The sequence below is a fragment of the Hydractinia symbiolongicarpus genome, chromosome 13 (genome assembly GCF_029227915.1).
Source record: "Hydractinia symbiolongicarpus strain clone_291-10 chromosome 13, HSymV2.1, whole genome shotgun sequence".
Classification (NCBI taxonomy): Eukaryota; Metazoa; Cnidaria; class Hydrozoa; order Anthoathecata; family Hydractiniidae; genus Hydractinia; species Hydractinia symbiolongicarpus.
Genome location: NC_079887.1, coordinates 16,493,394 through 16,518,654, shown reverse-complemented (window position 1 = coordinate 16,518,654; position 25,261 = coordinate 16,493,394). Strand labels below are relative to the sequence as shown.

General features: G+C 34.9%; 2 protein-coding genes across 3 annotated transcripts; one reads left to right on the top strand and one right to left on the bottom strand.

Moving 5' to 3' along the window:
• The first annotated feature begins 16 nt into the window (after positions 1 to 16).
• LOC130624360 (uncharacterized) lies at positions 17 to 1,089 on the top strand. Of its 2 annotated transcripts, XM_057439953.1 has the most exons (3): positions 43 to 135; positions 227 to 364; positions 533 to 1,089. In XM_057439953.1, the coding sequence occupies exons 1-3, from the start codon at positions 93 to 95 to the stop codon at positions 835 to 837; spliced, it is 486 nt and encodes a 161-aa protein (XP_057295936.1). In that variant the 5' UTR covers positions 43 to 92; the 3' UTR covers positions 838 to 1,089. The 2 variants fall into 2 exon arrangements, with proteins under 2 accessions (XP_057295935.1, XP_057295936.1); XM_057439952.1 differs by having other exon boundaries at positions 17 to 364.
• An 8,150-nt stretch (positions 1,090 to 9,239) lies between these two features.
• Positions 9,240 to 24,718, bottom strand: LOC130623353 (piwi-like protein 1). Its single transcript, XM_057438824.1, has 13 exons — positions 24,604 to 24,718; positions 24,332 to 24,376; positions 17,183 to 17,413; positions 13,543 to 13,933; positions 13,110 to 13,388; positions 12,761 to 12,996; positions 12,335 to 12,544; positions 11,684 to 11,894; positions 11,532 to 11,607; positions 10,994 to 11,369; positions 10,623 to 10,705; positions 10,077 to 10,421; positions 9,240 to 9,829 (listed from the first exon to the last, which is right to left on the bottom strand). Exons 2-13 carry the CDS (start codon positions 24,360 to 24,362, stop codon positions 9,713 to 9,715), a joined length of 2,586 nt encoding a protein of 861 aa, XP_057294807.1. The 5' UTR covers positions 24,363 to 24,376; positions 24,604 to 24,718; the 3' UTR covers positions 9,240 to 9,712.
• Between the last annotated feature and the right edge of the window lie 543 nt (positions 24,719 to 25,261).

The window sequence follows — 25,261 nt, the reverse complement described above, 5'->3', positions numbered from 1 at the left end:
ATAAAAGGGCCTATTTTTTCTGCAGAAGACGGAGAGGCAACAACAAGAAGAAAGACAGCAATAAAAAACAGCGAAAAAAGGTTTTCTTCAAAATGAAGTTGTTTTTTTTGCTTGTAACTTGTTTGGTTGTGTGCAGTAAGTTAATTCAAAGTTTAAAATGTCCACAAGTAAGTTGTTATGGAACGAAAATATGCTAGTTTTTTATTGTTTGACTACATTTATTTAGGTGCGTATGAACAAGAAGAAGATGAATTTAGAGTTGACTTTTCGGATCCAGAATCGGTATCCAATGCACTTCAAGATGATCGATTCCAAGAAGAATTGACGGAAGACGAAAAAGGAATATTTAATAAAATGAGTAAAGGTTGGAATTCATTGTTTTAACTCTTTTTACTCTCACACCTAGGTTTTATAAACTACCAAAATTAAAAAAGAAATCTTAAGTCCCTATAACATAACGTTTTCACATCTAATACTTCCTTAACTATATCAAACTTTACTGTGCGCTCTTATGCAAAAACGTTTTTCATAGATGAGCTAGCTGAGTTGTTAAATCACGATGAAGACGAGGATGATTTTGACATGTTATCCGAAGATAAAGAAATGGAAGATCCTGGGTGGGGACGCCGACGTCGACGACGATCGTCTCGCCGACGCCGACGCCGAGGATGGTTAAGAAAAACTGCCAAAAAAGTAGGGAAATTTATTAAGAAGCATGGCAAGGTCATCAAAGGTGCTGTCAAAAAATTGCGAAAAAAGATTCATACATGCTGCAACACATATGGAAGTAAATGTTACGGTAAATGGTACTGCTTTGCTGGACACCAAAGAGGATAACTACATTTAACTGCTCCTGAATCACTGAAAGGTCAAAAATGAACGCATTTTTAAAAATATATCTGTAGCTTAGTATTACGTACTGAATAGTGAATAAATTGTCATTGTGGATTTGTTACCTCTCAACTTTTCTCATGACATTTCTCAGCGGTTTTACATTAAATGCGCTCTTTGTTAAAAGACCTCCCCTAAATTGAATTTACCGGAGTTTTAGAAATAGCTTAATAGAAGTCGCCATGGAATAAAAGTGGCGTAGATTCGTTTATATAAGTCTTTTTTTCTTGCATAATCTTCCTACGGTTGTGTCGTGCGAAAAAATATATACGGCATATATTAACCAATGAACGTTGATAATTACAGCAAAGGGAAAGATAACAAGGAAGAAAATACAGACCAGAGTTTTCTTTCCAAACATAATAACGTAACGTTTTCTTTACATTAAAAGGTGTAATGCCTTTGTTGGGTTGTTTTAAAATTTCATTTCCAATCCAAGTGTTATGCTTCGAAAACGTATGCTTTTGCAGATTTGTTGACGCTTAGATATAGCGGCTGTTAGGTTGTGTGGTAGAATTACAACCTCACAGTTATTTTTAGCTCAAAGTGCTCTCAAATCATCATTGTCCTGCCCCTTGAACGTACCCATTATAATGATTGTCCTGCCCCTTGAACGTATCCATTATAATCATTGACGCCATGTTTTCTTTGATCTCATTGAAACATGAAAATATTACCTTCTCGAAATACTCAGTAGCCTTCAATTTATTTGACCAGTGGTTTTCGATTTCAACTTTTACAGAACATCTTTTGGTTTTTCTTGTGTAAATTCGTTGCATGGGCAAAAATTCTCCTGTAGCACTAACAGCAAATGTAGCTGTTAACTGTCATCTACACCCTTCATTGGAATGTTTTTGGAATCCTTTAAGGTAAAGGTACATTTCCCGAGACACGTAAAAAGGGGTGCCTGATCGAGGTTGATAATTTGATCGCTGGCAATTGCGATGGTCTTGTGAAAAGTGAATGTCTCTTCAGCAAGGAGTTGCGGGAAAGGCTCAACACTCCAAGTAGTTCATTTCCGCTTGACCCAACCATTGATTTTAAGATACCTCTAGCCCAATCTTCTATCAAAGTGATGTGACCAGCAAGTTTAGACAGACTGTTTGGATTGTTAGCTTTCAAGATCCCGTTTCCGATAGAAATGACCATCTTATAACCTTGCCACAATAATTATTCCTTTATTTTTCGCATCAAGTCATCTTTTACGAGATTAGATCTTCCACGTTTATTGAAATTTGATGTTGGCAAATGTCCTTTCTGGTTAACGAACTTACGTTTCCAATTATTAATTGTTTTTTGTTTAAAACGATTAATTATGCAATTAATCGTTTTAAACAAATTACCCGCAATACACGTTTTCACATACATCAATTAATAATTGGAAACAAGCTGCACAGCTTGTGTTCCATTATTGTATGCATATTTCCGTACTCCCTCCCTTACACGAACCTTATTGTAGGAAGAACCCTTCTTCCTTTTTTCTTCCTAGCTCTCCAGTTCAGCATTTACAGCCGACACATGCATACCAGTTGCTTTCACTAGTCTGTTTCTTCTTATTACTTCGTCTTATAAGATATGAACGTAAATCTCTTGTTGCCTGATTTCTCATAAGAATGGAAAGACAATATTTTTTGCGTGACAATCTCATGTTTACTAAATCAAAATCTGAAATCAAATCTGAAAAATGAAATAGAATCATAAATGCTTCAAATGTTTATATTTGAAGTTTATCAAAAATTTAATGGAGTAATGCTTTAACTTGAAATGCGAGAATAAAAAACAGCAATGGCAGTAGCAGGTACACACTCCTTTGGGGTCAAGAACGCTTCCTGTGGTTATCACGTTTTCATAGAGACTTCCTGGAACAAAGCTCGAGATGGAGAATACGCCTTCACTATTCGTGCCAAGATGAAATAATTTGGAGAATGGAAAATATTTGGACACATTCCTGGAAAATTATCTAGGCATGTGTATTATTTCATTAAAACACAGGGCGGTTCAACGAGACAGTGAGATCTACTAAATTCCGTTCGTCACTAATACTAGCTGGTGGACTAGAAAATCCCACCACTTAAATTTTCATGCAATAAATTGGTACTTTTGAGAAAATAAGAATCATCATTCGAACAATTATATCAATATAACTACTTTGGAAAAATTAACGAGGACAACTATGAAGACGATGATTTAATTGAAGTTGGCACGAAAAAGATAAAAGCTATCACTTAGACCAAAAGAAAAAATTATTATCAGAAATCAAACAGTGTGTAACTGAGAGCATTAAATAATCAGCGAAAATCCAAATGGCTAAAAAATCAAACAATGGCAGCCATTAGTCATGCTTGTGCTTTCTCAGCACCATTTCGTGAGAATCTAAAGTGCAACAACTCTGGAAAAAAGAAAACTATTAATTTGTGGTTATTTTAGGTTGGCCCAATGAAACTAGCATAATAATAAAAATTGTATTGGCTATGCTTTTCGAGTTTCAGAATTTAGGCATTTTGAAATAGGGCGGTAGGATTTTGTGAATACAATTGCAACTTATGGCCAAGCGGTAACAAATAGGTAAACTAGCTTCTTGTGAATAAGGAGAAAGGACTTTATGAAAAACAGAGTATACAACTTATAGCTATACTAGTATGTAGTTGCAACTACTTGCCGCCCTTGTTTACCCTGATCGACAGTTGTTCTTTTAAAGATGATAAATATGCACCCCTTATTTTCCAAACCGATGATTAGCCCCAACACCAACCTTGACCCCAGGGCTGGTTGTCTTTTTATAAACCCTGGGGTCGAGGTTGCACCAACACGCGAAGTGCACAATGAAAGGATACGCAGTGCGTTTTATCTGATCACGTGTGCACATTCTACCTCCGCATGCTACGTTTAAATCTGGAAGTTACATCAACATTCGATTTTATTTCTAGTGGACTTTTTCAAGAGCAGCAAACAGCTTATAACTATTAGGATCCGGAAAGAATAGCAAAATATTTCTAGTTAAATTTTTTAAAGAATTATTTTGCACAGTATTATATACAGTGATATACGGCTGAATTTCATGCTACATTCTACCTCACTATAAATAGGATTATATTTATACTGTTTTACGTGCACAATTGATACTTTCAAAACGTTTAAAATGCAGTCTGTGAAGCATTTAAAATAAAACTTTATAAATATTTATTTAAAAAAGAAATTAAAAAATTCCAATCAAAAAATAAGATTTTAGGACAAAAAAACACTTTGTTCAGACACACGCATAAAAAATGTAAAAGTATATATCATGCAACAAAAAAAATCAGGCCAACGGTTACCATAATAGTAGACCTGCTGCTTTAATATTTTTAAATCAAATTTATAGGTTAAAAAATTTAAAGGCATAATCTATAAAATCTGCAAAAACAAAATCTAAAGAAATATGCATCAGTTCATGTTAATTGTGGCAAGCTTTTCTGCAACTTTAAGCCGAGAAACCTTGTGGTTTACTGGTTGTAACGTATCAGAAGGACTTTTTCTTTAATCTTTAATTTAGAAGTATACGCCCTTTATGTTTCCAGTTAGGATCTTCATTAAATTTGTCCTTTTTTGTCTCTAAAAAATATATAATTCATCAAGCAATCCAAAAAAGAAGTTATAGTTTAAGGATTAACCAGTCACATGCGGGTAAAACAGACAAAAATCATTTGTCAACAACTATATAATGGGTCTATTCAATAATGCGTTCATACTATAAATCGTCAATCTTATACTCCATTGTATGCTTTGCTTTCGACTTACCCCTTTCCCGAGTTACAGATCACCCCTCCCCGAAAAATCAACTTTAAGACTATTAATTATAACACGTTACTTGAAAAAAGAACAATTGGTAACTGTGGCAGGTCTAAGGTGTTAAAGTTGAAATAACCACGCACTTTTTACAGAAAAGATACCTAAAAAACCGCACTAATTTTTTAAAGCGTATATAGATATGTAAGCCCTTCAAAGACCCCCCTTCCCTTGCACACTTTGATACGCTTTTCGACTACCTCTCCGCCTCCTTTTCCTTTGAGCATGCTAGCTACATTACTTTCTGTGAACGAGCTCATAAACCTTTGTTGCTGCAAAGCTAAATGGACATTTGTCATGGTGGGTGGGTGGTTTCGTGTAGAACGCCAGGAGCAACTGTAGAATTTGTGCAGAAAAATCTTGGTTATCATATAAAGGCTGCAAACGCAAATACGCACTTCTAGCTACACACAAAGAATGAGAATTTCCAAGTGGACTCAGTGAGTAAATGCATAACTGTGTTGCAGTTTATATTTTATTAAATTGTTTTGTGTACATATTCTGAAGTTTAGGCGAATGTCAATACACCTTTACGATAATTCAATTGTACATGCGTTCCTACGGCTCTCCATCGTTTTACAATATCGGAATAAAGGAGGTAAAAATCGTGTTTTTATGAGAGTTTGTCATTTGTTAGAGACGAAAGCGTGTTTTCTCCAGTTTTTTAACTTCCGTCGTATCAATTTCTTTCAAATTTTCAGGAAACGTTAATAATAATAAGATACAACTTATGTGTACTTTTCATTACAAACACAATGCGGCAAGAAAAGTTATCACGAAAAAACGTGTTTTCTCCTTAATAAACTCTTATAAAAGTGTGATGTTTACCTCCTCTGATCGCAATCATTAAAAGATTCTTCCAGATCACTGTCATCATCGCATCAGTGTCAGTTACACAGTGATACTCACTCAAACCTTTCTATGGTCGCCGCCATGAGTTTGATTGCCCAAACCTGGCTTTTAAGTACAGCTTCACAATTAAATTTTTCTTAGGTTCTATTCGTTTATTTTAAAGTTTGTGATACTTCGAAGCTGTACTACTTAATTAGTTTGTTTACACGAAATCAAGTAGCACAGCACGAAACGCAAGATTTCGCTCAGCAAAAAAATCTTTTTATTCACGCCTGGCGGACTAAGAGCCGCCCCTTATGGGGCGGCAATAAATCAACACATAGGCAGTGGGTCAATACGTCTTAAGAGCTTTTAAAAAAGTTTTGTACCCTAAATCTTTTGATAAAGGTATGTATATATATTAATTCGGGCATATGACTTCACAATAAAAATAAGTACGAGAAGTTTGATTGATGATGACATCTTTTTTATTTCGTTTTAACGGATATTTCGTCTTGTTACTACAAGACATTATCAACATAAATTGATACAATTATCTTACAAGTTTTTTAAATATAATTTTCAACAACTACATAATACACAGAGGACGTATAAAACAATACTTAACAAAACATATAGGAAAAACTAGGTAAACACTTGATTATCGAGTCGTATCGAGAACTTTAAATCTCGTGTTAAATATTTAAACCTCGGGTGTTCCTTTATCCTAATTTTCTTGTAGTTGATAGTATTTTCATGCATATCGACTAGAAACAAAAACACATCAGCATGTAGCTTAAGTAAATTGAGCTATCGGAGAAAGCGTATCGTGTGTTATCGATATTATGTTAAAAGAACATTGTTAGCGTCAATGTCCGATTCATCAATAAAGTTGGCATCAACATCATCATCGCAATCTTCTTCCCTTGTTTTTCAATTATCACCTTTGGCATCTTGCTTTTCATGCATTTACATAAATTTCTGCATGAGTACGCTTTTCAAACATTTGCATTTTTTTTCATCCACTGTCGCATTCTCAACTCATTAATTTCTTTAGCATATCTATAACACAATAGTAGTCATCAAATCTAAACCAACTTTAGTGAAGTAGGCACCTTTCCAAATAAGCCTGATAGTTTGCACGCTTTGCATATCTTGTAGCGCATTAATCGTCGATGGTAGTAATTCTTCTGCAAACTTGCCTTGTTAAAAAAGTTTCACTCGAGCTTCGTCACAACGTTTTGTTACTGCTTCCGTATAATCAGCATACGAACTCTCAACTGTTAAGGCATCAACATATTCGTGATCGCCAATACAACTGATTGTGTATTGAAAGGATTGTTCAGAAGAAGTTCAGAATCAGATTTAAAACGGTGTAAAACCAGAAGAAGTAAAGTTAGATTTCAAATTAAGCATTTTAAAGCTACTTTACGCCAAGTGGATCATTCTACGAGCCTACATATTATGTCAAAATTTAAGAAAACTGCGGGTTTCCGGCTTTGGTAACATTTGAAGTCGTGATCAGCATCCTTGAAAGTATCACAGTACTAAGTACCACAACCTAACAATGCTTTCTTTAAGGTTGCTTTCCATTGTCACAGCTCCCAAACGCTTAAATGTGGGCACTTATTATGCTTATTATCAATTACAGTCGACGCACAATGCCGTAAATCATCGAATAAATGCCCTCGGCCAATTAAACGCCCCTGTCAATTAAACGCCTCCCTTTTACCCTATTTTTTAGCAATAAACGCCACTGTTGATTAAACGCCCCTGTCGATCAAACGCCCCCACCCCCCACTCCCCTAAAAAGTAAATTTTTGAATAAACTCCCCCGGCGTTTATTCGATCATTTACGGTATCTCGAATACCTGTTATCTCGAACGTTTTTCCAGTCTCTTTAGTCATTGCAATCTCTTGTAGGCAAAATTACATTCTATATCTCTTACTTCGTTATCTCGAACTTTTGCTTCGTCGAACTATTTTTTACGTTAACTCAATCTTTTCCCTTATTTTTCGAACAAAAGCATTTGATTTTATAAAAATTTTAATTGACACACATAAGAGACTTTCGAATGATTACAATTTGGGATTTTTGAAATCCTTCTCATTTCAAAAAATGGCTACTCAGATGGAGCGTGTGGTAAAAACATTGGCTCAGAAATGCAATGCTTTAAAAGAATTGCTGACAGGGTCGACAAATAAAGCTATCGCAGAAAAGTATAAAGTGCCCAAAAACACTAATTCTCTTTAAAACACAGAAATTTAAAATGTTACACTGCCTTTTCTTTTAGTAACAAATACATACAATAGTATGTATTTATATTGTCTTTTTTCTGTTCCTCGTTTGCGGCTAAATGATCTAATCAAGAACGTAAACTCTCGTAAACAAGTATGGCTATTTCGCTATCTCGAACCTTAAAGGCCTTCGACGCTGGATATCTCGACTACGAACTTTTTCGTCGGTCCCCTGAGAGCTCGAGATATCGAGCGTCGACTGTATGTACATGCGCTACGGCCAGAAGAAACAAAACGCTACAAATGCTGGTTCTCACTAACGTCTTAAGGCTTACGTTAAGACGATCTTTAGCCTTAAGACAGTTTTAGGCTTACGCTAGTGTGAATCACAAAATTCGAATTTTCTGTCTTACCCTTAAAACAGTGTGTTAAGCGTTAAGATTGATATAAAATATTTAGCTTATGACAGGGTTTTCTCATGAGAACAAAACAAGATTGGTTTTAACGCTTAGATTTTTAGCATCTATGGATTCACAACAATCACTTTGTTTTTCATTCACCAGATCAGTCCACCAGTAATGTGTTTTTTTAAGTGGAACCTGTGAAAAGCTTTTGGAAAGTTTTATCATCTTCCTATGTATTTTATCAATGTTTGATTTTCGTTCTTTGTGTTTCAAGGATTTTTTACTCAACGCTATTTCATATATATACTTACGCATTTTAAGATGAAGAACCATGTAATTTATGTATATGCTTGAAATAAATCGGCTATATTATTATTATGTGCGTCTATTCAAACGTTTTGTTTCATTCAAACTCTTGGCTTAAGAAAAATATCGAAAAAAATTGATATTTTGTCGTAAACTTTTCGACGATTATCTTTGACATACGGCTTAAGATCAGAATTTTTTTATATTCGCCTTAGCCTAAGACTGTTTCAACGTAAGCCTAAGACGATAAATAAACACTAGGCTTAACAACGTCTCAATGAGAGCGGCCTTTATATTGTGGCGAAAGTAGTCCCATCGCGTGCATTACGTTTCTGGATAAAGAGCACGGAGGACCACCCTTTCCTCTTGATAGGACAGCCTAGATATCTCAATACAGCGTTCGACTGTTTGGAACGTTGCGAACCATGTTTTTTACGTTCTTTTAGGAAATACTATTGATGCAAAAGAAAATTAACTGCGTTGGCTATTTTCGCAGACATTTTTTTAAGTTATTTGCTTAATCAGGTCTAGTATTTTCCTAGACCTGATTAAGTCGTAAAAATAACCCCAAATACAGTAACTTTCACCTATTGCATAACTAAAAGATTTGGTGACGTTAGAATGCGCACCGGCCGTTGAATAGATAGCTTCGTCACGCGGTATGCTGCAGCGCGAATATCAGATTTTAACCGTCGCTTGCTGGATATACAGATAACCTAGGTCTGCAGATGAACAACGACTACATTTGTTTAGTGTGATCACTTTTCTCGAAAAAATATGAAAATTAACAAAAATATAAAAAAGAACAAAAATCCTTTGCTAAAAACATTTTTTACACCCGCATCTCAAAACGAAATCTAAAACAGATTTGCAAACTCTTTACATTTGCTCTTCGTGAAAATGATTAGGGAAAAAATGATTCAACAAGCAACTGCTAACAAGGTGAATATCTTGACGACATTGCATGAACATACACAGGTAAGATTAAGCAATCTTTGTAAACTATGTCAAAAATAACCCAAGAAAAAGCTTATATAGCTAAAAAAAGTCTCGAACACAAGAAAATACAACCTATATGAATCGTTTTAAAATAAAATACTACTACTACTGGTTATTTGTTAAAAATATAAACGCCAATATAAACAATATAAACAATACTTTTCAGTTTTTAGAAGTCATAGCGCAAAACAACCTCCACGTAAACAACGCGCAGCTGCTTATAAATAATAAAGACGATCGGCCAATTGTCGAGCAGGCTCCGTGTGGATCGACTGACCAACTAAGAAGGCTAACTTATGAGCGTACTGACAAGGTGCAGGAACGCGAATGGTGCCCTGAAAAATGAAATAAGTTAGATAAAATTAATTTGGCAGTAGAAAGTCGATCTGTTTCCTTATGAAAGACACAACAGAAAATTAAAGTTAGATATCTTGCAGTTGAAAACTTAAAACGTTCTTGAAGGTGACAATGCAATTAACAAAATGAAAACTAGTTTTCACGTGGCTTGATTTGTTAAACTGCGCAAAGAAACCATAGTTTACAAATTAATTTCTGCTTAGAAACACGCGAAATGTTACTTACCGGCCAATTGTAATACAAATGACAAAGTTTGTAGGTTAAACGTTGGAAGTGATCCGGTTTTAAGCCAGTTGTGTCGTTAATCACGTTATAATGCGTCGGAGTGACCGTACCTTGTCTGACCGATTGTGAAATCAACAAAAAGTCGTACCACTCTGGACGTGTTACCACAGTGTCAACAACAGTTCCGGGAGGAGGATTTGAATACTGCCCACCGGAAGCTAACAACAATCGCGTAGAAATCCTTTTCTTCACAATTAACATTGCAAACTTTGGATTGTAATTTGGCGCAACAGTTGCAAAAGCAGACTTTAACTGTGGAAGCTCGTGCTCATAAACGTCACGAATCTAAAAAAAGAAATATTCCAAAATGCATATATATATTACTTATAAGGAACACTGAAATTCTTTAAGAAAACTTTGTTATAATCTTCCTTTCTATTAGCGAACAATTACACACTAACAGGGTGACTAAAATATGGACGCCATCATAAACTATCAGTGTGGCCACCCTGCACAAAAGATAACAACTGCTGGTACTTCACTAACCTGTCCATCACCGACACCATCTCGATAGACAATAATCTTGTCGGGTAAGCCATCGTTAATTTCGTGGAATTTCTTTAGCGCATCTAAGATTTTGAAAAATGGTTTTGAAGAATAGCTCCAAAAAAATCCAATCACATAAGCGAACTTGCGTCTAGCTTACTCCTACAATTGCTACACGCACAAAAACACTGCTTTTGTCGTATGGGTGTCAAACAAGGTTATTTTGGGTTGAAAAATGTATAAACTAAGTTTTTTTGGTTTGAGATTAAAAAAGTAGCTAAATAAGTTTTTAAAAAAAACACCCACTAAATAAATATGTGACTGCAAAATAATCATTAGAAAATTGAAAAACAGAAATAGAAGCTACTCACTGGTCATGCAGACTTTAAGCTGATCACATATTTCCATATGAGATGTTTGTGACGTAATGCACGAATAATATCGTGTAAGATGCTTATTAGTGCTGGCAACAAACCCACCAATGGACTTGCCCTTAGTAGCAGAGTCGTGGTAAACGTCAAATCCAATCACCATCAATTTATTTAAAGGTATGTCAACTGCCCATACTTCGCCTCCTAACTTACAATTTAACTGAATGCCAATCTTGGTACACACGGACATTAACATGTTCTTTTTACTCAAAGTACGGCTAACTACAACTTGAGATGGGACTGGTCTTTCCACACAGCATAATTTCTTAATAGCATCATACCGATCTTTACGGTTATTAGGAACGATACACACAACCTACATGCAAAACAATTTTTTATGTTTCAAAACTTACAACAACCTACATCAACTACTACAAATAACTAAATAAACGCCCCAGGTAGAATATTACAGAATTGATTGAGGGCACTTTTAGGGGTGTTCATTCAGTCACAAACAACAAGAAATAGAATATCTTACAATCTGTGTATCTCGTTGAATTTGCTCCTTCAGAGTCATGGAGTATGTCTGAGCACTATCGTTATTTAAACGACACCTAAAAAAATAAAAAGTAAAATTTTATAGAAGCTCATATAAAGTTTTTAGTGTACAACAACCTCATTAATACATACATGTGTGGATCGGCTACATTCATACCCATTGGACCACAAACCCTTTGAAGGGTTTGTTTAAAGTCATTTGCAATGTTGTTGTCACGAGCTGTGTATAACAAAACCCAGTTAGACATGTGAACTGAAGATATCAATTCCTTTCCACGTGTCTCTCTTGACCAATCAGCTTCTTGTATTTTGTATGAGAATCTGGCATTTCTTTGAGACATTGCTAAACGAAGAATGATTTTGTAAACAAGAAGAAATTGTAAACAAAATTTTCATAACAAAATTTAAGCCTTTTTAGGTATTTGACTTTTTACTTTTGCTAAATTTAATTTTGCGCTGCACAAATTTTCATCAAGCTTAAGCACAGGACAAATTTCACCTTTCATTGTCAAAAACAAACAAACAATGTTGTCGTTGTTATATAAACAATTTTTTTTGCTATGCTTTTGTTCTTAACACAAAGCAATTATTTTTGCGTGGATTGAAAGGAACTTGCATTCTATTCTGTTTTTGAATGAACGCAATTATTTTGCAAGTTGAGTATTCGCATATGTTTACATCTGGACTGTACTATACATTTAAAGAGAAAACGAGAGCAAATCTTTATAAGCAGCCGTAAGTACTTCCGAAGGTTGCAAATTAACAATAAAATAAAATTGTCACCCTCAGCTGGAAGAGAACGTCCAGTCATTTTAAGTAGATTTTTTTCAAAAGCCATGTTCCATTGAGCCAATTCATTTGCTGCCTCAGGACAACTGTACAGATCATTCATAAAACTTTCCAATTCTTTAGCCCTGCCAGCTGGACTTATTTTCGTATGTTGATTCAAATCCTTCATTACAGAATAATTATTTCTGATTTCATCCGATAATCCTAAAGAAATACATTTTTACATTTAAAATATACATTACAACTACTAAAATAGTTACTTCGGTTCTTTGTCTGGTATCATTGCACAAGCGGTATGAATTTTTATAATTGTTTTTGGCAAAGGACATTTGTAAAAGCAAGACACTCCAGCTGTTTTTTTTATTTAGTTCCAACATCACAAGAAACTATGGTAATACAAAAAAATACTGTAAAACATACCAGTAATTGAACAAAATTCTGGCAGCAATAAAATAGGTCCAGACATTCCTCTCTTCTTGTCCTTTTCTTTTGGTCGTGAGATCAAAAGTGGCTGATTATCATCAGCAACTTTTCTTTCATAAACTGCTTCGTAATATGCTTTGAAAGTTATTGTACTGCCATCAGCTTTTGTGAAGCTATCAGTTGGGTGTTTCTCCCAATCAATATCATCAATTCGATATGTCTTATTGTTGTATCTAAAACAAGAACATTATTAATTCACCACAACTAAAGTATTTATTTCAAAATCACTGACCCATGATAGTAAATTTAACAATACTATGGAAAAAATGTTTTTAATTAGTCTAACCTGGTCAGGACAATTTCACCAATCAATTTCTTTGCAGCAATATTGTAAAACATTTTTTGGTCCACCGAACCATACAACTCGTACAAAAATTCCAACACTGTCTGCTGTCGTAAAACCTTATGCTGAACATCAGCACACAACATCACATCTTGTTCATACTGCAAAATGGATGTTGAGATGCCAGGCCATACTTGCATTTTGTGAGCAGGAATATCAATCTTTTTTGATGGATTAAAATAATTTCGACCAATTAGTTGCATTGAAATTTTCTTCAATTGTCTTTGAGAAAGAAAAGCACAATCACAGAAAAAAAAACCCTATTTGCCAGTCCCACATTAGAAGACTAACACCATTTTCGTTAGACAAAGAAAACAAAAACAGGTCACACTAGTAAAAGAAAAATATCAAAACAAGATTGTCTACTTTTACTTACTTTTTGAATAAAATATTCATCAATTGAACCACAGAAGGTGAGTTTTGTGGAACCAAATTAGTGTAAGTAACCTTGACAGTGATGTCATTGCCTGTTCTTGTAGTAACAGTTCGAACTGTTTCTTGATCAGGCAACTTTTTGGGCAAAAACATTGTCATGCCATCAAAACAGTGCACAGTGCCAAGAATATCATCTAGATTGTGCAACAATGCGGATTTTAATCTTCCACTTTGAATGTCTGGATCAAAACTAACATTATACTGGTGCAATCCTGTGAAATTGGGCAATCTTGCGACTCTGAAAAAATTGGCCACAATATCAACCTTAGCGCCACCTGTGCCCTCTGTTGTTTGGTCTGTTTGACGCAACCTCAAAATGTTAGCTTCTTCACCTAAACATAAACAATCGTTACGAATGAATAAAGTATTAATAATGAAAGTAATTAAAATACTGCATCGAGGATTAATTATTCCTGCACTCACAACAACAAACATGTAACTATTTTTCTCCCAATAACATAAGGGTGTCCTTATTTTCAAGTTTGTGAATTCTGTCAATGCTTGACAAAAATTTTAGTGACAAACAGGCCTAATTGTCCGACCCAGATGCAAAATTGTGTGGTAAAAAGCAATTTTGACCTGTTATTTTGTTCGACTCCTTTCTGTAGCTACCTTTCCCACAATTAGAAACATGCATAACAACATGATAACATGTATCAGAAATAATGCATTACACAACATTATCGTTAGCGTATCCAAAGTTAAATTTTCTTTGTCAATTGTAATTTTTTGGCTATGCCCTAATTTTACACAAAATCAAGAAAGTGAAATAGCTTTTTTAGTTTGATAATACCAACTTTGTATCAGTGATTTGTAATAAATAGTAAATTACTAATTATTACAAATTTTATTAATAATAAATTACCTGTGGCGTGAAAAACAGCATATTATTTTTTTTACACAATTTAATTTACCCACAAGTAATATGAAACTGTTTTAAATGATGCAGTTGAAGCTCAATGTAAATAAAATTGCTTGTTTATTGCTCAGTGATGATTAAAAGTGGTTTAAATTGGAAAAGGAGAACAGACTGTGAAAAAAAATCTATGGAATGTTTTTGGATTGAGATTTCTCAAAAACATACAAAATGTTTTCTTATCGAGTGTTATTACAGACCATCTAATTCATCGAAATATCCTTCAAAAAAGTCAACACTGACTTTAACAAGAGTTTAATTAATGCACGAAAAGAACAAAAGGAAGTAATTTGCTTGGGTATTTCAACGCAAACTATTTGAGAAGAAACGATTGTAAAGAAAATCTATTATAGAAACAAATGGATTCAACCAACTTATTACAACACCCACTCGTGTCATGAAAATAACAGAGTGCATTATAGATATAATTGCAACTAACAATCCAGCAGCTATATCAAAAGTTATTGTTCATCAACTTCCCTTGGGGGACCACAAACTTATTAGGTGTGTGAGAAAAATTAATCACATCAAAAAAGAATTAAAGACACTATGTAGAGATTACAAAAACTATTTCCCTGAGAAACTTAATGTGTTAGAAATATAAATTGGCATAGATTTTATGAATTTAAGGATGTTGCCAAAGCAACTTACTTTTTCACACAATCGCTTAGAAATGCTTTTAATGTAAATGCACCTTTCAAAATAAAAACAGTGAAAGGAAAACCCGCTCCATGGTTGAAAAAAGACATTAAGCTATATATTGATAATAAGAACCAACTTTTGAGAAAAGCCCATAAAACTAAAAAATGAAGATGACCGGGAGGAATATCGATGTGCACGCAATAATGGGAAAGTGAGAGAAGTAAAACAGAAAAACTGTCGTAACCTGATTCAAGAAAACAAGTCTAACCCAAGAAAATTTTGGGATGCTGTTAAAGCAGTATTTTCTTCTAAATCAAAGCTGTCTATGGGATCTTTAACTAAATCCGATAAAAACCCTGACAAACCAATTTTTGAGAGTTTGGTAACGTTGTTAGCAAGCTAAGAGCTAAGGTCTAATGGAGCTAAGGTCTTCAGTTATTTTATTCTCGAATTACGTATGGAGATATCACGAAAGAAAAGTGTTATGAACGACTTAAATTTATCGTTTCGGAAACATGTTTAAGACCTTTGTTGAAAAAATTCTTCCTTTTTAAAATCTTTAAAAAGGAAGAATGCTACTGAAGCAGATGAGTTACCACCTGGAACAATAAAAGACTGTAACAAGGAAATATTGAATCCGTTAACGTATGTAAAAACTTATCTTCAAGAAGTGGTACAGTACCATCTGCATGGCAGAGTACAAGGATTACTCCAATAATTAAATTTAGAGATATCAAGTAACCGGAACACTATAGGCCTATCTCAATCCTACAATATTTTCAAAGATCTTAGAAACGGCTATACATACACAGCTATCATCTTATCTTGAAAGTAACAACTTATTAAACAGTCGGCAGTTCGGATATAGGAGTAATAGATAAACAAAATTAGGGTCAACCTTACTTTGTAATACCATCAGAACGAATACACAGAAAGGAGAAATGGTGGATGCCGTGTCTATAGATCTTACAAAGCTTTTGACACGATTGGATGAAAAGTTATCTATTTCATCGTCAACAATTAGTACTCCTGTAAGGAGATTCCTCAAACCAATCATTGTCATCAGGTGTGCCACAGGGTTCCATTCTGGGACCACTATTGTATTATTCATACTGTTTTTAACGACTTTCCTGAGTGTCATAAATACTGCAGAACAGTTATGTATGACGATGATACGGTAATATATGTTGGTAACAAAATGAAAAAAATATTGAGCTATTTCTGGGTGAAGATCTAGAAAGGATTGCACATTATTTTGATGATAACAAGCTTATCATTAACTTTAAGAAAAAAAAAACAGAGGCGATATGTTTGGTTCTGGAAAACGTTAAGCAGATACTGCAAAAAACCTAGATGTTTCTTATCGTGGACAATCAATCAACAACGCCGCAGAGTATAAGTAGCTTGGCAACATCGTAACAGTAATTTCAATCAAACATACAAGAAAGCCAGTGGGGGATTGAAATTATTGAAACGATTAAGAGTATATTTAACTACGCATGCTGTATACAGCATATTCACCATGATAATCCAACCAGTTTTAATGTATTGTAGCACTGTTAAATTTCATTACACAGCAGAAATAATTAAGTTGTTGGAAAATCATGCAGAACAAATAATTGGTTGCAAAGTACCACTGGTTTTGAAGTCGATACAACGAGAATCATGTTATTTGGTGAAGAACTATGTGTCCATAACATAAAAACAAGGAACTCTGGACACCTAGTAAGGCTACTGAAGGTAAAGCTTGAGGTAATGAAACAGTCATTCACATTTGCAGGGGTGAAAGAATATAACGACCTCCCTTTAAATATTAAAATTGAATCTATTATTTTTAAAAACGAATTGAAGAAGCATTTTACCTAGAATGTTTTCCGGTCCATTGTCTTTAATGTTACATTCAAAAACAGTATATATTGAATAATTTAAATTATAAAAACAGTAATTCCAATCACAAAAAAAAGCCACCATTTTAAATAGAAAGACAAAATATGGGTCTCATTACTGAGGTAAGTTACCATACCTAGCCGCCGTCTCCTTCTTTCCTGTGGCCTTTCCTCCTGCACATTTAACTTTGCCATTTGCTCAGCAGGAGCAGCTGCTACTGCACTCTGAGGGGCAACTGCTGATTTTTGGGGCTGTGTAGGCTGTGGTGCAGAACCTCTTGATCTCCCCCTGCCACCAGTACTTGCTTGAGGTGGTGGAGCATTTCCGCCACCAGGTCGTGGTGCTTCTTGACTTGGTTTACCTCTCCCTAAATGTACACAAATAAATGTCAAAATTTAATAATACCAAATACTGATTTGTATAGATTTACCCAACCAAAGTTTAACAAGAAATAATAGCCTACTGTAAAGTATTGAATTAAATTTGCATCAAAATGTTTCTGATATCTGTCATATTAAATTCCTGTTAAAATTAATTATTTTTCACTCTTTGTCAATTTCAAAAAGTTTTAAAAATACCTAATGGATATGAGCTTTTCCCCCCTCTTTCACCTGTTTGTAGTTGTTAATATTAGTTATTACAATTATTTCCAGACCTATTCAGTATCCAGAATATTTCAATTCATGTGCTGCAATTTTAAATTAAAGTTTAAATTAGAGAAAAAAGCTAAAAAAATTGTTCTACAACCTTGGGTATCCCTGTGGTCTAGATACTAGGTTACTAGATAAGAGCTTGGACAGGGGTAGGGGTTAGTACTATAAATGAGACCATGATAAAATAATTACCTGTTTAGTGTAAAATGCATGTTTATTCCCTAGCACGTTTAATGATGTATGTACATTGTAGCACATACAACATTAAGAAAAAAAAACACCATCCCTTGTTACAAATATTCAAAAAAATTTTAGGGTAAATTGTGAAATTTAAACTACAACTTAGGGATCCCAAGGACTTTTACAAGTTGGACTTGATTTTCATAAGAACTTTCCAATGACATATTTACTTTTTGTTAAAAGTTTGCATAACGTCGTTTTCGTCATTTCATCGTTTTATAAATATTTGTTTTGCTTGCCACCTTGATGGCCCCTTCGATCTTCTTGTTCGTGAAAATCTCAGACTAACTTTAGTCTTTTTCGTGGCACATGACCCTGTTACGTCATATTTATGTACCACTCAAATTAAAAACTTTCATTCGCTCTAATTAATGCTCATATCATTCGCTTAATTAATGACTTTCATAGCCAAAAACAACTAACTTGCCTTCACAACCAAAGTTAAAATAATTCAACTATTTTTCGAATCCATATTTCAAATTGAAAAGAATTTATTTCAACAAACAGGTTGTAAAAATTACTGATCTATAACCTCTCGACCTGGGCGGGGTATGATGCTCAAATAAGTATTGTCAACCTTGTTCCCAACAATCCTTGGGGACGAGGTTGCCTACAGCCCTCGAAATAGCGGTCGGACATCGGACATTGTCCGACCCAGACGCAAATATGTCCGACGAAAATCAGTTCTGGCCTGTCATTTTGTCCGGCACGTTCCTCTAGCTACATCTCCCCTATTATAACTGCAAAAAATAAAAATTGAAACATGCAAAAATAACGAGATAATTTAAATATAATCTGTCTCTTTTAATCAATCTTCGTCCCGCTTCACTTTCGTTTTGTTTTCATCTGCCATGTGCCATCATGGAAGTTTCTTAATCATGATCACACACACCACAAATAATAAATGCGGTTAGGCGCCGTTAAAAAACAAAGTAAGACTGCGCATTTTGATAAGCCAATTAAATCGCAAAATATGCCGTCGCTAAAGAATACTCTAAAACATATAAACAAAATAGTTTTTAAGTTTGTATTTTTATAATTATTTGTAAAGTCATCACAAGCAAATAAGGAAAAAATATGCTTCGTTTTCAAATTAAAAAAAAAATGTTTTAAGTTTATCCACGTGGCTTAAATTTTTAACAAAATTTATACAAAACAAAATATTATACCGCACGTGGGTTTCGTTTTTAAAATTGTTTGAATAGAAATAGCACTTGCAGCATTAAGAAAAAATCAATTAAATGGGACCTGCTATGGTTTCGAATTGTTTTGTCAAACGAAGAAAAAAATTTTCCTTTACCTGCAACACTCCATCGTCTTAAAAAATTATTTAATTCATTTTAATATAAAACATCTCTGAGTGAGATCATTCGAACTGGTAAAAGAACGCCGGTCGCTTGCGCTTTTATAAGAAATGAAAAAGTGTTCATTTCACATTTATCGCATGTAAGTTAGTTGCTCCTTCAAAAAACTGATTGGATTTACTTCTGACGGAGCAAGTGTAAATGGAGGGAATAAAAATAGTGCAAAAATGGTGTTACGAGAGGAATCGGAGTGGCTTGTATTTATTTGGTGCATCGCACATCGGTTGGAATTGGCCTTATCTGATGCGTTGAAAGGTACCGACTTTGATATTGTAGATGAGATGCTACTAAGGACATACTATTTATATCAGAAAGCACCAAAGAAACTTCGGGAGTTACGTCAGATGCATGATCTTTACGCTCCTGCGATGGACTACATAGAAGGAGCGGTTAAACCCAAAAAAGCAAACGGCACTCGTTGGATCTCACACAAACCGGCCGCTATGAAAATTTGTTTGGATAAATATGGTCTTTTCATAGAGCACTTAGAACATCTCAGTCAAGATAAAGCGGTGAAAGGAGAAGATCGTGCAAAAATGAGAGGTTATCTAAACAAGTGGAAGCAGTCTAAAGTACCAATAATGTTTGCAATGTTTATCGATTTGCTCGAAATACCATCAGCGCTCTCGCAAGACTTCCAACGTGACCAAATTGACACAGTTTCAGCGATGAGATCACTATCACTTACCAAAGATCGCTTAGCAATGTTTGAGAGCAAAAGTTTTGAAAAATTGCCACACGTGCAAGACCTGCTAAGTAGAATAGAAGACAAAGATGGCGATAGGTACTACCAAAATGTGAAAATGACAAATTTTGTAGCAGCAAAGGAGCATGTCAAGGCAACGAAAGGGAATTTTGCAAATTTCATTGTTGAGAATGTTACATCACGACTTGAAGAAGAAGATGAAAGTAGAGATATCTTCAGATACGTTAATCAAATTTTAAACACGGAAGGTTGGCTCCAGGAGAAGCAAGACGAAGAGGGAAATGTTATTACAGATTACGAGTTTGCTGACGAAGGTTTATCAAATTTTAAACAACATTTCGATATTCCATTGAAACATGCCGGCTTCAGTGCTTCAACAGCAGATCTGTTAAATCAATTTCACAATCTCCTACGATACTCACACGAATACCTTTCTGTTTCGGCGACACCATACAGGGTCTGTTGGAGAAGAATTTTTTCATCATCCAGAAATCAATCGTGGAAAGATTTATTAATTCTCGTCGAATTGTTATTCACGATCCCTGTAAGCAATGCCAAGTTGGAGCGCATGTTTTCCAAACTCAAAACTGTCAAAACTATCAATAGGGGTTCATTTTCACAAAACCGACTAGAGTCCCTTTTGAGGATTGTCGAAGACGGGCCGTCTATAGAGCAGTATGACCCATCAAATGCTGTAAGAATGTGGATGGAGGAAAAGCACAGACGACCAAATCAAAGAAAACAGTGTGGATACAAACCACGTACAGTACAGTCCAGATGTAAGCGTACGCGTACGCTCAAGTTTCACACCTTTTTCTCGGAGGCGGTAGTTGTTTGTCTTTTGTTCTTATTAATTATCTTGCGAGTCTTGTAAGTCATTAACTTGCGCGTAATAAACAAAGGATTATTGAAGAAAAAATAGCTTATTATAACTGCGCGTAACTATTGTTAAATAGTGTTAACATAACTATTCCCAATAGCATATTGCAAATGTTATCAACTCTATCAATGTGACACGAAGAGCCATTGTTTAATATTTTTATTAAACAAATGTTTTGCGTGGAAACTAAATAAACTAGCGAGAAGGCATTGTTGGTTGCGCGGGTGAAATAAAGCTTTTAAGCGATAGAAATTATTATATTTTAACAAAGATTGAAACTTTAATTTTAATAGAAATGTTTTTTTAGATTGCATTTTAAAAGTTTAAAAACGAAAAACGGCGATAAAAATGTTTTTTAGATCGCACTTTAAAAGTTTAAAAACGGAAAACGGCGATAGAAATGTTTTTTAAAATCGCATTTTAAAAGTTTAAAAACGGAAAACGGCGATAGAAATGTTTTTTAGATCGCATTTTAAAAGTTTAAAAACGAAAAACGGCGATAGAAATGTTTTTTTAGATCGCATTTTAAAAGTTTAAAATCGAAAAACGGCGATAGAAATGTTTTTTTTAGATCGCATTTTAAAAGTTTAAAAACGAAAAACGGCGATAGAAATGTTTTTTTAGATCGCATTTTAAAAGTTTAAAATCGAAAAACGGCGATAGAAATGTTTTTTTTAGATCGCATTTTAAAAGTTTAAAAACGAAAAACGGCGATAGAAATGTTTTTTTAGATCGCATTTTAAAAGTTTAAAATCGAAAAACGGCAATAGAAATGTTTTTTTTAGATCGCATTTTAAAAGTTTAAAAACGAAAAACGGCGATAGAAATGTTTTTTTAGATCGCATTATAAAAGTTTAAAAACGAAAAACGGCGAATGCTTTTTATAAAAAGAACTTTTAAAAGCTTTGCATGTTAAAAAATATATTTCGACGATAAAGAAATATTACTAAAAGTTTTAAAAGTAGCATTAGTTTTTTTAAAATATTTAGATCATTGGATTTGTTGTTTTTTAAAAGAGCTTGTGTTTTTTAAATATATCAGATTAAAATCGCGTTACTATAATTAGTTTCGTTGTTAAAAAAAATTAAAATTCAATGGCCTTCGCGTTTAATTTTTTCTTGAGCAGAGTATTGTTTTTAAACAATGTTTCTTGCTATGCTTTTGTTTTTAACACGAAGCAATTATTTTCGCGCAATTTGAAAGGAACTCGCTATCCTATTGTTTTTTTTAATGAAAGCAATTATTTTTGCAAGTTGAGCGTACGCGTACGCTTACATCTGGACTGTACTGTACAGGTTCCAAAAGGAAACTTCCCTCGCTGAGTGACGGCAGTTCAATTGAAGAGAACGAAGATGTGGATGACAATGTACTTTTAATCGATTTATTTGGCGATGACAACGAATATGTAGACTTTCTAGGTTTTTAAATACTTTGTATTTCTCTCCATAGTTTTTCTTTGTCTTCCCAATTTTGTTTTATTTTGTATTTTCTAAACATAAGCAAAGTGATCAAGGCAAGTTAAGGCTTAGCAAACAATAAGTCTCCTTAAAAAATACGGCAGCGATAAAAATTCAAGTGCAAAAACGATGGCGAAAATAAATTAACATGAAAGATCTTTTATCACTCAAATTTACAAAAATGTCTTTTAAAACAGAAAAGGCTTTTTCAAAATATAAAAAGAAAAGAACACAAAATTATCTACAATTAAATCCATGATATAACGTCTGTTACACCTGTAAGTGCAGTTTTGCAGACTTGCTTCATCCGTGCTCCGTCGGCGTTCACCTCCGCATTAGTTAAGAACCGCATGGCTGGATTTCTTGTGTAAGACCTGGTTACCAACGACGAAGGGGCCAGGCAATAGAGATTCATGTCTACGTAGTTCTTTTAACTAAGTCAGGAGTTGGTGAATTAGCTAGGATGGTCAGGTTGGCTATGAATAGGCTTGCTCGTGGATTAAAAGGACTAGAACTATTCAATAATTCCGAGATCTAAACAAATGGAAGTGTCCGACCAAGACTGAAATCTATCGGACGTTTTGTCCGACGAAAGTTTAAAACGGGCTACGGACATGTCCGACCAAACTCGAAATGTGGTGGACATTTTGTCTCCAAAAATTATTTCAAGGGCTGGCCTAAGTTACTCAGTAGATAGATATTTAATAAAAAATAAATAGAAAAGAACACTACTTTAATTCATTCCACAAATTATAAAGAGACAGAAATTATTGTCTAATTAATGGCGCATGGCCTTGTGGTTTTGGAGTTCGTAACCACAAGGTCCTTGGTTCGATCCACAGCGCAGGCATTTTTAGATGTCCTTATTGATTGTGAGCAAGGTACGTTTGTGACTAACTTATATCGCAAACCTACTTTTAGTGCAGTATATACAATTTTATAAGTTTTATTCCTATTGAATTTAAACATGTTTTAATTTATTTGCTTCTCTCGCTGTTTTCATATTACTTCAAATCTTGCTAAGTTTCACTTTGAATTGTCTGAGCTAATAACAATACTTGGTAGGAATGGGTACACATGGAAGGTTTTTGACTGATCCAGTACTCCTTGCTCCCAAGAAAGAGCTCCTTCTTGTTTTATCGTTTTTAGGTAAGATCTTATTACAACTGAGAATGCGTTTAAATCATCTATATAAACAGAAGTTGCCTTATTGTAGCCTCGGGTTGATATTCTCTTCAAATAGATGGTTAAGTAGTTGCTTTTCCTCTAAGGACAGATTACCAAATTATTTATGTTCAGGACTTGTTTATTGTTTTAGATGTAATGGCTGCAACGCCACTTAGGTGGCCAAAACTTAGGCGCCGTAGTTTATTTGTTATTAGCGGCGATTCAATATGGGCGAGTAAATGTTACCATTAGCCCCGGGTTAACCCAAGCCATGTGAGGGAAATTGGGGAGATGGCACACTGTGTGGGCCGTTGGATGTTGTAGAAAGTTGTCTGGTAGAGTGCTGACCCCAATTGGGTCTGTGTAGCTGAAAATGTTCATATTTTACATGGCTAGCCTCACAAATATCGAGGGATATACCCTGTCTATTATTTCCAGGAGGGGCCATGGCGTAGATGGAGAGTCCTAGAGTATTTAATGCTCATTTTTAGCTATGCAGACCCAATTAGAGCCCGCGCTCTACTAGACAAATCCCGGCAACATCCAACGGCCCACACAGTGTGCCATCTTTCCCTCACATGGCTTGGGTTAACCCGGGGCTATGATAACATTCACTCGCCCATGTTGAATCGCCGTCAAGAGGAATCGAACCCCGGTCTCCCGCACAGAGTACGAGAGCTATAACCACTAATCTACGGCGCCACAATAATAGGAAAAGAAAGTTAGCTAGATACACTATAGGACTTTTAACTAGCCAATTTGGATAGTGAAACTTATAAAAATCAAAAATATATAAAAAAAAAATTAATATCACTCACCCCTAGATCTTCCTCTCGCTCTACCTGTCATAATTTTTCTAAAAACTTAATAACAGGAAGATACTTTAGCTAGTTGTAGCTACCTCAACGTACTACATATAATAGCTATAGCTAGCTGACAAAAACAGTGAAAGTGACAATTCTAGAGATTTCCGATTAGTTTTAACTTATAACTGGTAACACTATCTTTATTAATCTCCTGGGTATTATATTACCCCTTGGCAACCTTTTTCTTCCACATATTAATAAAAAACAGGTACTTTCTTTCTTACCCTAAACGCGTCTACTCTCCAAACGAACTTTCATCAACTGGAACAAACCATGAGGCGTAATTATTATGCTAATTTATGCATGTCGACCGCATTGGTTGAAAATGATTGTAGCGTGGTTTTGTTCCATTCGGAGTGTGCAGCTATACGGAGTACGGCTCCGTACAGGCATGCGTATACGGAGTATAACTTCGTATAGTATGTAGTTATATGTGGGACAATATTTGTGTACTAGTCATTAGCCCGTGGAAGATCCACGGGTTCGCCCGTCGCAGCTAAGCTACCACTTTGCCTGACAGACAGACAGACAGACAGACAGACAGACAGACAGGCAGGCAGGCAGGCAGGCAGGCAGGCAGACAGACAGACAGACAGACAGACAGACAGACAGACAGACAGACAGACAGACAGACAGACAGACAGACAGACAGACAGACAGACAGACAGACAGACAGACAGACAGACAGACAGACAGACAGACAGACAGACAGACAGACAGACAGACAGACAGACAGACAGACAGACAGACAGACAGACAGACAGACAGACAGACAGACAGACAGACAGACAGACAGACAGACAGACAGACACTTTCTCTCGAGAGTGGCTTTGGTAGAGCTAGCTGTTATTTTTTGTCAATTTCTTTTAATAAAAGATACAT

Coding starts and splice junctions, on each gene's coding strand:
- LOC130624360 (XM_057439952.1), top strand. CDS start 178: ATGGAACGAAAATATGCTAGTTTTTTATTGTTTGACTACATTTATTTA. Junction 365..532: donor ATTTAATAAAATGAGTAAAG/GTTGGAATTCAT, acceptor CGTTTTTCATAG/ATGAGCTAGCTGAGTTGTTA.
- LOC130623353 (XM_057438824.1), bottom strand. CDS start 24,362: ATGACAGGTAGAGCGAGAGGAAGATCTAGGG. Junction 13,934..17,182: donor AAGAAGGAGACGGCGGCTAG/GTATGGTAACTT, acceptor GTTTATGTTTAG/GTGAAGAAGCTAACATTTTG. Junction 10,422..10,622: donor ATGGTGTCGGTGATGGACAG/GTTAGTGAAGTA, acceptor TTCTTTTTTTAG/ATTCGTGACGTTTATGAGCA.